This window comes from Muscardinus avellanarius (genome assembly GCF_963383645.1).
Source record: "Muscardinus avellanarius genome assembly, chromosome: 3".
NCBI classification, from domain to species: Eukaryota; Metazoa; Chordata; class Mammalia; order Rodentia; family Gliridae; genus Muscardinus; species Muscardinus avellanarius.
In genome coordinates, this window is record NC_137788.1 from 56014640 (window position 1) to 56030119 (window position 15480).

The window sequence follows — 15480 nt, forward strand, 5'->3', positions numbered from 1 at the left end:
GGATTACACGCATGCGCCACCAGGCCTGGCTCGCCAAGTAGTTTTCAAAATCAAGTTGTATAAGAATACCGGATATATTCTGTAGGTGTGGGTAGTAATGCTGTTGGCCTGGCCTCTTAAGAACTAGAGACTTGTGGTTGGAGAAATGGAGGTCTAAGGTTCACGATTTCCTTTTCAAAATGAGATGTGTTTCAGAATCAGATTCCTGATGCCCTTTGATTGTAAAATAGTCCCAGTAAGCTCAGGAACAGAACTCTGTAACCAAGTGCATTAATTGACATTTGCATGAAAATAATGTGGTTTATACCAGGGCATTCAATGCCCATTGGTTCTCATTAGGATTTACTACCAGATAAGTTCGGGATATATATTATGCAAAACTTTTGATTCCTGGAGCCTTTGGAATTTTGAATACACATAGGGATTGTTGATCTTCACTGCTGTATTCAGATGTTAGCTTCTTATAGGAGTATTTTCTACGTGTGTAAAGCAACTGCTAGCAACTTCTTACGAGACATAGTGCACCAACTCTGAAGCTGCAATGCCTAGCTTCAAGTCCTAGCTTTGCCAAGTGAATCTGAGCAGCGTCTTTAACCTCCCAGGTCTCGGTTCTTCATCTTTAGAGTTGCAATAGTTTTAAAACCAAGATTAAATAAGATAGGCCCATGCGGCACAATGTGTGCACTGTACTAGGCTCTCAGTAAATATGCTTGTTTCCCCATCTATCGAATGGAGATCATGACAGGCTGTCCCAAAGGTGTTCTTATAAGACTTACTCAAGTAGATGTAATGTGCTTAGACATCAACCTCATAATAGATTTAACAAATATTAGCCAATGTTTTTATTATTATGAGTCTTACAAGCAATCTATTTTTTTAAAAAGTCAGTCGAGTCATTTTCAGGAAGAAAGGCCGGATCATGATGCACTGGAGGATTGGGTGACACGACCACTGAATGATGGATGGTGCCATGGTTATTCATGATTGAACATCTCCAAGCTGCATTCCCCCCCAGGCTTCCAAATGTGTGTGTGCTTCTCAACCCTGTGCTCCTGCCTCTGCCCCTCTAAGCCCCCAGCACCTTGATCCCTCTTCATTTGCATTCTGTTGAGATTGCCCAGTGCTTGATGAACTTGGCACTGACCTTCCTCACCGCACTGTGCAGGTGTGTAAGGCTGCCTGGGATGTGGTCCCAGATGCTGACAAACTCTTGGCAATAGCATAGAAAGGAAAAAAGGAAATTTTGGCTGACATCTCCAGGCCTGACTTAATCATCCGGAGAGTTCAGTGGTGTCTTTAGAGCTTTAAGGTGAACAATGGGGCTGCCTTTTCTGGAGGAGGTGCTCTAATAGATACATCACTTAGACTCTCCTCTTTCAGTTGGTTATTTAGTCATCTCTTGTGACTGCTCAGTTAAGAATAAATGGTTTAGTCCTAAATCCGCAAAGACTTTTTCTTGTTTTGGTTTCACTAAATTCCTGAAGCTGGCTTCAAACCTGGGGTCCTCCTGCCTCAGCATCCCAAGTACTGGGATTACAGGTGTGCATCAACATGACCAGCTTCCAGAGACCTTTCAACTATGGGCAGTGTGCAAGGAGTAGTTGAGTTAGGCAGGGACCCGTGGGAGAATGTGCTGTGTGCTATGGCTTCATGTATTGGCAAGGCTGTGGTGTTTCCTGGTATGCAAGAACTGAATCTTCTCTAAGGGGCCACAGGTACTGGGCTAGCCCCATTATGTAACTCCCCCAAGGGGGTGCTTGAATAGCAAGGTGATAGATAATATTAGGCAGGTACTAGCTGGATCAGGACATGAGAGAATATGGAAAGAATACTTCTTGTGTGTGTGTGTGTGTGTGTGTGTGTGTGTGTGTGTGTGTGCGCGCGTGGTACTGGGGGTGGAACCCAGGGACTTTTCTACTTCCGGGCTATATATACTACCAGACCTATTTTTATACTTAATTTGGAAACAGGGTCTAAGTTGCTGAGAGCTTCACTAAGTAGCTGAGGCTAGATTCGAATCTGTGTGATCCTCCTGTCTCAGCCTTCCAAGCACTTGGTTTATAAGCATGCGCCACCACACCGGGCTTGAAAGAACCCTTCTTAAAGAACTTTATTGCCTTCAATTTTAGTGTCTGTAAACAATTACTACATTCAGAGAGTGCAGGATTTAAATGAGAAACACAACTTCGTCACATTATACCAGTCGGATAAAATGGCACGGGCTCCGGGAATCTATAATTAAATATATTTTTGAAAATGAAAAATCTAGTGTAACATCTGGTTTATTTCACTATAGAAGTGCCTGGGTAATGCTTATAGAAGTGAGATCGACTTTGGGTTTTTTCTCTGTAAATTTACTGTATCTGAGTTAAATTTTTTTCTACTTGATTCTATTTGTGTACCTAGCACATTGTTCATACACTTATAGAAAATGGTGTCTTAGGAAATCTAACATTTGCTTATTTTCTTTCTGTTGCAGCGGATATTCAACTCCTTTGTGTACACTGAGAAAATCTCAAACGGAGAAAGCGAAGTCCAGCAGGTGAGCGTCAGTGAGCACCTGAACTCCCTGGCTCTGTCTGGCCTTTGACTGTGGCTTTATTGCTTTTTCCACGCCATCTTCCTGCAGCCTTCCTGTCTCTCTTGGTGTAGCCTTTCCTACGCATTTTACCCACAAGGTTGACAACCTCGCAGTCCAGGTTCGAGGAAGCAGTTGAAATAATGGTTATGTGGTTGACTTTTTTGCTATTCGTGCTATATCTTGGAAGTATTTAACTCCTTTTGATTTATTATTATTATTATTATTATTATTATTATTATTATTAATTTTTTTTTGGTGGTACTGGGGTTCCTGGAAACCCTTCTACCTCCAGGATACACTCCCAGACCTATTTTTATACTTTTTTATTTGGAAACAGGGTCTCTTAAGCCAGAGCGGCTGGCTTAGAACCTGCGCCATCCTCTTGTCTCCGCCTCCCAAGCGCGGGGATTACAAGCGTGCGCCACCACGCCCGGCTCCTTTTGATTTTAACATCCCTGAACTCACATTTAGAAATAGTGAAGATTATTTTGTCTGATGTAGGGAATAAGTGCCAGGCTTTGGAGTTAGATAGACTCCACATCAAATTCTGCGTTTCCTATTTACTCTGCAGTCCTGATGCACCGTTGATCTCTTGAGAGTTTCCCAGCCTTAAACACAGGGATCATCACATCTGCCTTAGGAGGTGGTGAGGGTGAAATGATGTCAGATTAACTGAGAATAAGATGAGCTCATGTGGGTGGAAGGCTCTGGCATAGAAGCAGCTCACTGGATGTTGGACTCCCTTGTTCTTTTCTTACATTTTCTCTTCTTTCCCTCACCTTCTTCCAGTGTTCTGTGGAGTCAGGAAGGTTCAAGGCCAAGGTTCTGTTTATTTATAGCTTCAAATGAACTGCCTCCTAAATTAAAACACAGCGTTGGTGAGCATGGCCATCAATAATTGATCTGTGCTTGAAAAGAAGAGTGGCAAAAAGGAGTGGGTTTTCATTTCAGCTAACCTACCAACTTCATTACAGCATGTGACTATCAACTGGTAATTTGAAGCAAGGCTTGAAACTTCAGTTAAACAAAACAAAAACAGAACCAAGCTAAAAACCAGAGCGTAGCCAAGTGCTTCCACAGAATGAAAGGATAACCGTGGAAAAAAATGCATACTGACTTAAACTGTTTGGGTTCCTGCCGTTGTTTTATTCCTGGAGAACAGCTTGACCTGGTCTGAACTTCAAAAGTGTGAGACAAGAAGAAAAAGCTTTGCAAGTGCCATGAGAGTGAAGTTATTTATAGGATAGTTATTTATTTATAATAATAAGTGACTGTGGTTTAATGCTGACGCTTAGCATTTCCTGCATATAGGCATTGGCATTTTTATGGGCTTCTGCATGTTAAAGTTAAAGCAGTCACACATATATTATTTTTTTTTTAAGCTTTAGATATTTTCAAAAAGGAATAACCTGAAATTGTAATGAGTATGCTATGGTCTTATCTTTATAATTCCTCTCTTGTTTTTATTTCAGCAAGCTAGAAAGTACTTTAAAATTTTTTAAATCTAGAAGAATTTTTTTAAAGGGAGAAGATTGCTCAAAGCATGTTTGAGGAAACTTTTCAGGAGACCAAAGGCCACTTGATAATATTTTAAAGAAACTGATCCAGGGATATCAGTGTTACCTCTTTCCTTGAAGTAACAGATACAAGTTCTTACCTTGGCTGTTTTCAAACCTGAAAGCAGCTTTGTTTTCTTGAACTGATGTCATTGCTTTAGTTATCTAGCTGTGAACATTATAGGTTTGGAAATCTTCAGCAATAATTATTAGAAATTAAACAGTTGATTAGCATTTATAGAACATCGGGCAAGGCTGTTATTACATTGATTTTTGCCAAATAACCTGAAAAGAAGGAGATTATGCTTTTATAGATGAGGAGGTCGAGGAACCAAGAGGTAAAATAAGTTACCTATAGCCTCATGAAGTCGGAGCTTTTTTCAAAGTCAATTTGACAAAAATGTACATTGGCTGTATTTTTAATTTGACGGTTTATTTTAAAAATATATGTTTGTACTTAAAACTGGAGTCTCTGCTAAATTATATATTTATCTGAATAATTCAATTGAAGGAGAATTACCACAAAGTTTATTCTGTGTGTCTTCTTACTGATTGTCTACAAAGTTCTTTTATAAACTGAGCCAAAATGTACTTTTCACTTCTCCACAAACTCTCCAGCATACCCACTAGAAGAGCCCTCAACAAATGAATCGCCTGTGCTTTTTTTATTTTGTTTGGTTTTGTTTGTGGTACTAGGGATAGGGATTGAACTCAGGGGTGTTCTACCTCTGAACTACATGCCCAGCCCTATTTTTTTTTTTTAAATAGGGTCTCACTTAGTTGCTGAAAGCCTTGCTAAATTGCTGAGGCTAGCTTAGAACCTGTGATCCTCCCGTGTCAGCCTCCCAAGTATTCGAATTATGGGTGTGCGCCATCATGCCTGGCTTGTATTTCTTTTCTTACTTTTGCTTGTTAACTGAAAAATTTGTTCTTACTATGATGCTACTTCTATGGATAGTTTTTCATTGAGTTGTTTATTGTAGAAGTGGTGTCTATGTTCTAAAACAGTGGTATTTAAAGGGAACTTTTTTTTTTTTTTGGTGGTACTGGGGTTCCTGGAAGCCCTTCTTCCTCCGGGCTACACTCCCAGACCTATTTTATATTTTTGAAACAGGGTCTCTTACGCCAGCGCTGCTGGCTTCGAACCTGCGCGATCCTCCTGTCACCGCCTCCCAAGAGCGGGGATTACAAGCGTGCGCCACCACGCCCGGCTAAAGGGAACTTTTTTATGCCCCTCATTGGTGCCATCTAGTAGAACAGCCAGCCACCAGCCACATTGACTACTGATCATCTGAAATGTGTCTAGAGCTATGAGTAATTAAACTTTATGTATTTATTTGTTTATTGTGTGTAGTACTGGGGATTGAATTGAGGGGCATTCTATATTTGAGCTATACCTCCAACCCCATTTTATTTATTTTTTTTTCTGGTACAGGGAGTTGACCCAGGAGCTTTTCTACCTCTGGGCTATACTCCCAGACCTATTTTATTCTTTATTTAGAAACAGGGTCTCACTAAGTTGCTGAGAGCCTCACTCAGTAGCTAAAGCTGGCTTTGAACCTATGTGATCCTCCTGTCTCAGCCTCCCAAGCGCTGGGATTACAAGTGGGTTCCACCACGGCTGGCTCTCATTTTTTATTTTGAAACAGGGTCTCATCAAGTTGCTGAGGGCCTTGCTAAGTTGCTACAAATGTCCTGAACCAGAGGTCCTCCTGTCTCAGGCTCCAAGTACTGGGATTATAGGCCTATGCCACCACAACCAGCAAAAAGCAGATTTTTTATTGTTGTTGTTGAAAGTACTAGAGATTGAATTCAGGGCTTTGAACATGCTAGGCAGGAGCTCTACCACTGAGCTACATCCTCAGCCTAAACTTTAAATTTTACTTGACTTTAATTAAAATAATCACATGCGGTAGATTGTTACCATATTACATTGCCTTGCAGATTTGTGTTTGATAATATGTTTGCCCAGTTTTTTGCTTATTCTTTCATTTTAATGTATCTTTCAAAAAGTTGAAATTTGAAGCCAGCTGTAATGGTGCGCGGTTGTAATCCCAGCATTCGGGAGGCTGTGACAAGAGGATCACATTTCGTGGCCAGCCTCAGCTACCTAATGAGGCCCTTTGCAACTCAGTGAGTCCGTTTCAAAATAAAGAATAAAAAATAGGTTTGGGGGTGTAGCTCGGAGGTAGAATGCCCCTGAGTTCCATCCCCAGTACTGCAAAAAGAAAAAAAAAATTGAAATTTTAGTTTTGAGGCAGTTTTTAAAATTAGTCTTGCTTTTTGGTCTCTGCTTCTTGTGTTCTGTTAAAGAACTCATTTCTCTTCTCAAAGATGTAAAGTTGTTCCACTATATTAACTGCTTAAAAGTTTCACCTCTCATTGAAAGCATTATTTGGAATTGATAGTGTAGTTGGATGCAAAGTAGATATTCTATTTCATTTTTCTATATGTATTTACAAATATTCCATCACTGTTTGTTGAATGATCCATTTTTTCTTGTTTTCAGTGTATTTGCAGTTATTAGTTGAGTTTCCACATATGTACAGGTTTGATTTGATTCCATTACTCTATTTACCTATCATTGTGCCAATTCCATGCTGTTTTACTGACTATACTTTTATAACAAGATTAATATCTGGTAGGGTAACACCCCTCCTTTCTTAATTTCTCATGCTGGCCAAGCCCAGAGATCTGTCTCCTATCCCTGCTCTTGACTCAAGCTCTAATTCTTGGGCTTTGAAAGCAGGGTTGGCACTGGCTCATTTCCAAGAGTTCATCCTTTCTCTTGGCAGAGCACCCAGTGCCCTTCATGGTGATTTCTTTCCCATTCACACCACTTTGTTCTTAACAATATAAGAGCAATTAAAAATACCTGCAGGGTATATTCGACATATATTAACCATTCAGAAGAAATGGTAACCATGGTTAACCAAAAATGTTAACCATTCAGAAGAAATGATTGACTTTTACTTATGCTCTTAATTTTAGCTCACATTCTTGCATATTGTGTACTGTCTAAAGTTCTCACATGTTTCTATTCATCAGTTCTTCTCCATATTACATTCATCTCTTGCAGTGTTAGGAACTGAACTCAGGGCCTTGCTTGTGCTAGCTTTACCACTGAGCCACACCCCAGCCAACTCTATCCATCATTTCTCCTTTTAGATCAATGAAAACCAGAGACCCACAAGTCCTTTTACAATCCTCTCTACCAATCAAACCTTGATCAACATTGGATCATATTTGTGCATATTATATAACTTGACAGGAAATCTAATGTATTGTTAATATCTCTGGTTAAGGAAGCAAAGTAATTAACCCTAATTAAAAACATTTTATTATTCCTGACTCTTACTACAAAACTCTATGGCATACATTTTTCCCTCCTTTTACCCATTATTTCTTTTAAGTTAACCCTCAGCGAATGGGTCTAAAATGCTGAACAATTTGTCTTAAATCTTTGATTAGTTCACTTTATGTAATTTTGCCGCCAAAGAAACTGGCAATAGCCTCAGAAAAATAAAAATCCCATGCACATATTCTTGGGTGGATACACTTCCCATAGACTCCAGTGTTCAATGCTTCAAAAATTAGTTGCATGTGCACTTAAGCGTATTATGTGAAATTAAATCTGCATCAAAAACATGTTTTGTGCAACTGGTCCAGAAAGTAGCAAAATATTTCCCTGAAACATAAGCAGCAAAGAAGAAACACAAGGAGACCACTGCTTGGGATGCTTGCCTGGATCACTAAAGGAGTCAGAGCCACCTTGGACTTGTTTCAAGAGTTTGTGCTTTAGTAATTATTTAATGTTTGTAGTTGACTCAGTGAAATGGCAAGTATATTTTCATAGTTAATGTTTCAGAAGCTATGGATTTCTAGCAGCAATGGTTTTGGAGGATTTAAGATTCAGCCTTTTTTGTTTTTCCCTTGTGGTACTGGGAATTGAACCCAGGGGCATTCTACCCACAAGCTACACCCCTATTACTTTTTATCTTTTGTTTTGAAATAGGATCTTGCTAGGTTGGGGAGAGTCTTGCTAAGTTGCCAAGTTTGATCTCAAACCCATGATCCTCCTGTCTGGGACTACAGGGATGTTCTACTATACCTGGCTCAACATTTTTGTTTTTGGAATGGGCAAATGGATACAAGAAGGTCAAGGGTATTCCTCTAGCACCATTCCCCCCAAACCCCATACAGTTTTAATTTTAGCCCTTCCGGGTCATGTCCGTCAGCATGTAAACATGCTATTCTCCTATCTTAAGTGCAAGGAAAACCTTTTCTTGACCCCACTTTCCTCTGTAATTACTATCCTTTTTCTTTATTTTCCCTTTGAAATACAGCCCAGCAAGAGTGCAGTCCGTGCCCATTAGATCCACTTCTTCCGGTTTCTTGAGCCTATTCTGGGGAAGCTTCTGGCCCAACCAAGCCCATAAACCCACTATCTTCCCTGGAATCAGAAGATTCCAGCTCCAGGCTCCTCACTTCCTTCACTTAGACTAGCACTGAGCGGTAGATGTTCCCTTCTTTTGCTTGCCTCTCCTTGCCCTCTCTTCAGGAGCCTCACCAGCCTCCCTTATCAACACATTGCTGCCTTAGATTCTGTGCCTGGGTACCATTCTGATTTATGTCTCCACAGGCCCTCACCTCCTTCAAGTCTCACCTGTCACCAGCTCAAGGAGGGGGCCACAGTATTAAAACTTCAGTCCAGCCTGCTCCTCATACTCCGGATTTCCCTTCACTCTGTTCTACATCTTCTTTTTTTCACATAACTTAGCATCCTCTGGTTACAGGGTACTGACCTTATAAAGGTAGTTTGGAGCTGGGCGTGGTGATGCATACTTATAATCTCAGCATTCGGGAGGCTGAGACCGGAGGATCGCGGTTTGCGGACAGCCTCAGCTACCTAGTGAGGCCCTCCATAACTTAGTGAGACCCTGTTTCAAAATAAAGAATAAAAAATAGGGCAGGGGGTGTAGCTCTGAGGTCGAATGCCCCTGGGTTCCATCCCCAGACCCTCAAAAAAAAAAAAAAAGCTAGTTTGGAAGTATTCCTTCTTCCTTTACTTTCTGAAGAAATGTAAGATTGGTGTGATTTCTTCCTTTGATGTTTGATAAAATCCACCAGAGCACACTCTGGACTTGGAGTTTTCTTGATAGGAAAGTTCGTGATCTTATAGTTTTTTTTAATAGACAGAGTTAGGGTTTTTGCTTGTGTTGTTAGTAGTGGTTTTGTTTTGGTTTCTTTTTTTTTTTTTTTAAAGATTTTTCTTTTGTTTCACTTGTGTCCATGTTGGTAAGTTATTTTTCCTCCCAATAAATTTGTCCTTTTCATCTGAGTTGTCAAATTTATTGCCATAAATGTGTTTGAGTAGCCTTTGGTACTTAGGCCCTTCACAACTTAGTGAGACCCTGTTTCAAAATAAATAATTTTAAAAAATCAGGCTGAGGGTGTAGCTTGGAGATAGAATGTTTCAGGGTTCAATCCACAGCGTGCACGCGCGCACACATATTTACATATATAAAAACTCAGGGCTTAGTCATGGAGACAACATCAAAGCAACGAAATAGGATTTACCTAAAAGCAGACCATAGACCATAGATCTAGTTGTAGACTTTGCACAAAATTATATCCCTTTTACCTAAAAGAACAGTGTGCTATGCAGATCAATTTATATATGACCTACCAACACCAGGTAGCTTTTTTTTAGAGAGATTATGAATTGAGAGTCAACATTAGACAGATGTTCTAAAATGTAAATTTTTTTTTTTTTTTTTTTTTTTTTTGGTGGTGGTACTGGGATTCCTGGAAACCCTTCTGCCTCCTGGCTATACTCCCAGACCTATTTTATATTTTTATTTGGAAACAGGGTCTCTTAAGCCAGCATGGCTGGCTTCGAACCTGCGTGATCCTCCTGTCTCCACCTCCCAGGTGCGGGGATTACAAGCATGGACCACCATGCCCGGCATAAATGATTAATTTTAACTACGGTAATGTTTCAGATTTTTTTTTTTTGGTGTGTGTTGGTCTGGGGATGGAACCTAGAGGCATTTGACTTCCGAGCTACATCCCCTGCCCTATTTTTTATTCTTTATTTTGAAACAGGGTCTCACTAAGTTGCAGAGGGCCTCACTAACTAGCTGAGGCTGTCTGTGAACTGCCATCCTCCAGTCTCAGCCTCCCAAATGCTGGGATTACAAGCATGCACCACCACGCCCGCCTTCAAAATTTTAAAGCTGGATAAAACCTCAGAGACCATGGATACGAGGCCAGAAGGGTTTATAAGCTTCCCTCAACTCTTTGGTCAACCCTAGTTGGAGTGGCTTTGGAATGGAGGAATAAAAAAACTCATTTTTGGAGATGGAAAACTTGAGGTCCAGGCAGAGCACTCATTTACTATTTGGTTTTTAACAGCACTCGACCTTTCAGTCCCTACATCGGCTTTCCCTACATCAATTTTGTCTGTGAATTGAAGGTAATAACATCATTTGAAAGAGTATGTTTGGCACAGAGTAGACCTTTTGTGTTTTGCTTTCTACTTTCCGAATACAAAAAGGTGATAGAATGTCAGTGTAAGGGCAGCTGAAGACTGCTTATTTTTATTCTGTTGTGTAAATTCTCCTGGATTAGGTCTAGGAAGAAAATTTTGTCATCAATAAAAAGAGAATTTCCTAAAGAAAATGATCATAGAAAAACTAAGGAGGGGCTAATGGTGGCTTTAAAATAGAAACCCTATAAATTGGGAAATGTGAAACTGGCACAGGATTTTATTAGCCTTGCATTTCTGTTATTTCTGTATTTCTACTCGCAGAACCTCTCCACTACAGGGAAGTTTGGCTATGCTATGGACTTGTGAACAAGGCCATAGGAAGAAAAAGCCCAGAAACGGAGGTTGAGAAGAGCTGTACTCCAGGCACACTTGCCTTAATGTGCATTGTGAATAAATATTTGTTGAAAAGTGACTAGAGATACTCTTGCACCTCAGTATCCATAGTTGCAGAATCTGGATTTGTGTTGGGGTTGCCTTGCCGAGTGTAATCCAGTGTGCTGTAGCCCGAGGGTTCTCATTTTGTTTACAATTCCCCAGTGAAGTATGTTCAAGGCTCCGACTTGTCCAGACTGGAGAAAATCCTGGAGGTGGGGTGGATGGATTCCATTCTTTCTTTACTCCCAGCCTTGTCCCTCTCCATCCCCAGGGGATTTGTTCAGGCTGGGTCACGGTTTAGTTTAGCCCCCTACCCAGATCCATACTAGGCTCTGTGTTTATGGTAAGCACTCACTAAATGTTTGTTGAATGAGTGACTGAAAGGCACTAAATCTGTGGGAGGGCAAAGGGAAGATTGAGAGGTACTGAAGCTACCCAGATGGAGGATGTATAATGAATCAACTAAGGCCAGAGCAAACACCAGTAAGTTTACCTGGTTAGTGTTTAGGTTTCCTTGACTGGAAACTGATGTTGGCCTCTTGTAGCTCTTACTATTCTTGGTCTGGCTCTCTAGAAAAGAAGCTAATTTTTTTTTTTTAATCTAAGAAACCTTCTTGGGACACCCATCAAATCATTGGGTGCCTTGCCATTGAGATAGAATGATGATCTTTCATTTTGGAAAGAGAGCTTAAGAAGAGATATGACAGTTATATATTTCCTCATTGCTTTTCTTTGTACTTACACATAGATTTTTTGTTTTACCTTCTTAATGATATTGGAATAAGAAGCAGGTGTTGTTATCTTATTTTTCATATGAGTAAACTGTATCTCAAAGGAGTAATAATTATAAATGGTCCAAGGCCTCAAAGAAATGGTGACAGGCCTTTTAATCCTAGTTTTTTGTTTTCTTTGTTGATAGTCTTCTGGCTGTATAACAGTGAGCATCATACTAAGCATGTATTATTAAGTATTGCAGTTAAGTCTTGTCTCATTCAGCCACATACATGGCTTGTTCACTCACATCCCTTTAGTCTTGGCTCAGATGATACCTCTTAGTGAGGCCTTCTGTGACCACACGCTTATGAATTTTATTAGTGGCTTAACTTCTTCTTACCATCTGTGGTTTTTATCCTTAAAACTAATCACCTAGGACTTACATATGTACTTATATTTCTTTTGCGTATCTTTCCCTAATATAATGTAAGCTCCCTGAGGGTAGGGGGTTTGTCTGTTTCATTATTTGATAAACCCGCCAGCACTGTTAAAGATATCTCCAAATACTATGTGATAGGTGCTCAGTAAATATTTGCCATATGAACTAATAATCTTCAAAAACAACTGTACAAGGTTCATTGAAAAGAAAAATTGTGCATAAAGAAATTTTGTGTCCAAGGCCACCCACTAGATTAGATAACCTAATTTTGAATTCAAGTGTATTTAGAGCAAGTCAATGCTCTACTATCGTTTAATTTTCTTTTTCTCCCTAAGATCTGGAGGAGGTACTTCAGGTACTCTTGATAGACCAGAAGGAGCTGAGTTCTGTTTTTTCTCGCTCCTTCCTCCAGCAATTCATATGACTTGTTGTTTATGTTGGGGTTTATTATGAGGTTTTATTCATTTGTTTCTGTGGTAGTGGGGATTGGACCTAAAGGCATTCTACCTCTCAGCTATACTGCTAGCCCCTTTTTTATTTTATTTTTTGTTTTTAAAAACAAAGGTTGCTGAGAGTCTTGTTAATTTGCTGAGACTGGTCTTGAACCTGTGATTCTCCTGTCCCAACTTCCCAAGTACTGGGATTACAGGTGTGTTCCGTCATACCCAGCAAGGGTTTATTATTATTTTTTAAATGGTCTATCACAAAGAAAGGAGAGCCAGGTGTGGTGGCATATACCTGTACTACCAGTTCTTGGGAGACTGAGACAGGTAGATGGAAACTTCCAGTTAGTTTCGAGTTATCTGTTTCCCTAGATTCCCAGTAAATGCCTTAGCATCCTAGTGAAAGTCTGTTTCAAAATAAAAAAAATAAAATATAAAGAGCTAGGGTATAGCTTGGAGGTAGAACACCCCTGGGTTCTATCTTTAGTAACACACACACACACACACACACACACACACACACACACACACACACAGAGTTTACAAAACAAACAACCCCCCAATCATGGGTAGTTGAATTTTTATTTTTTTATTTTTTATTCTTTTTTGTGTGTGTGTGTGTGGTGGTGGTACTGGGGATGGAAGCCAGGGGCCTTCTACCTCTGGGCTATACTCTCAGACCTATTTTACATTTTTATTTGGAAACAGGGACTCTTAAGCCAGCTGAGGCTGGCTTTGAACCTGTGCGATCCTCCTGTCTCAGTCTCCCAAGCGTGGGGATATAAGCATGCACCACCATGCCTGGCTCTAATTTGTTTTTAAATGATGTAAAAATTTATAATCAAGAAATATTCCCTAAGGTTTGGAAAAGGTAAGAAAATATTAAGTTAATATTTTTATTGCAGAGAGAACATTTGCAGTATTTGTTACTTCCTCTGAAAAATATTAGGTTTCTTTTTCAAGAAGTTAAGCGCCTGAGTGTAGTGCTCACATAAGGACAATTCACTGTGTAGTGCTTTAAAGATACCAGGGAATGGATGGATAAGCGGGGCTGTGGTCTCTCTGAGGATGCCGATTCTGAGCATACCTTTGGTAAGTGGCAGGCAGGTGATGAAGTCAGCAGACATTTGTTGAGGACTTACATGTTCGGCAGTGTAGGAAGAGAATCAAAGAGCTTATCCCAAGGCCCTTGTTAAATCACAGGAGACAGTTGTTCATGTATTTGATATGTCTTGCTAATCTCTTGAAGACAATGCCCCAAAGGACAGAAATACCCTTTCTGAGAAATCTTTCTTGATTATAAACACGAGAGACATAATGGCGGTCTAAATGGACTGTATTTTATTTAGTATGGCATTACTTCCAGTTAGTTTCGAGTTATCTATGTTTCCCTCGATTCCCAGTAAATGTGAATGGATGCAAGAATTAGTACATAAGTCAATAGTGTGGCATGTTAGAAAAGATTATTTATTCGGTGTGACACTTTTGTGTTTATTTGACAAACACTACTTTATGTGAGTTATCTCATTTTTTAACTCACATCCTTGTGATATAAATCCAGTTCTTCTACCTGTTTCAGGGTTGAAGAAATTGAGACTCAGAAACACGCGGCAATTTCCCCAAATCATACTTGAATTAGGTGACAAGATCAAGATTTTAGCCCAAGTGGTCCACCTCTAAAACCCACATTCCTCCTGGTCTGCTGAAGCCATGTGCTACATTGTTTTGCATACTTTTCACACTGCAAGTTCTTATCCGTGTTTTAATTAAAAATAAAAAAACGGTGTTTTATTTTCTCCTGAGAGTCTTACATATCCACCGATGTAAGATAAATAATATGAAAGAAAGAAAAAAAAAGATAAAGATAAATAATATGTCTAAACATCGTTAAGTACAATGATGAAAATTCAGCTGCTAAATGAGGGAAAGATGACATTTAACTGCCCAATTGACAGGATAAAGTAATGGTGGCCATGCCTTCCACACCGCTCGCCACAAGCCTCCCAGCTCTCATAAATCTCGAGGACGTGCTGGAGCCTTCCAAGGAAGCCTTCATGTTACTAATGGGTCGCCCTGCAGAAACCTAAACAAGATATAAAATCGAGCAGGGTTGTCCATGACCCTCCTGTCTTTTCTAACCATTCATCATTATCCCATTATTATAGGACCTTAAGACAGTTGGTTATAGTTTCCGTCATTGTGGAATTTCTATTGGGCTATGGTGGTTTGGTTTTGTTTTTAAGTAAGTACCCTCTAAACAAGAACTTTTAGCTAATTGGGTGAGTGAGAAACTGCAGCTGTTGGGTGGGTGGGTAGGATTAGAGTATAACCTAGTGTGCTTGCTTTCTGGCACGCAGGGGAAATTCAAAGCAATTTGGCATTCTTAGTGCGGGACTGTGGTTGGCAAAACTTTTGTTAGCACAGTTTCTTTGGAGTGTGCGGCAGCCTTCAGATACTGCTCAGGATTCCCACGTCTCTTTCTCCATTTGAAATGTTGGCAATAATCAGGGATACTTGGAGTACTGTTAACTAGCTTCTTAGGGAAAGAATGAGGTGGTCAAAGACAGAATCCTGCCAGCTACCCCTCTCACTGTTTAAGAAGTGACAATGTGAAATTTGAAGTATTTTGCAATCTAGTTTATGTTTTAAAGAAAACAAATATAAAGCCAATGTCCTGGATCCTTATATATATATTCTGAAGTTACAGTATGTGTGTATGCATGCACGAAAGCTTAAAATCCCTTACTAAATATAGACCAGCCGACTTCAGAAGTACACGTTGTTCATGAGCCAATGTATGTGGCTGGTGTTGAGATAAG

General features: G+C 39.9%; 1 protein-coding gene across 2 annotated transcripts in view; it reads left to right on the top strand.

Annotated features, from left to right (window-relative positions):
* Positions 1-15480, top strand: part of CACHD1 (cache domain containing 1) — a gene marked incomplete at both ends in the record, with an annotated part of 232612 nt that overhangs the window by 85697 nt on the left and 131435 nt on the right. For both annotated transcript variants that reach the window (XM_080693401.1, XM_080693402.1), the window contains one exon: positions 2480-2542. In XM_080693401.1, coding sequence (XP_080549527.1) covers positions 2480-2542 — 63 coding nt within the window. The remainder of the gene's footprint in view (positions 1-2479; positions 2543-15480) is intronic.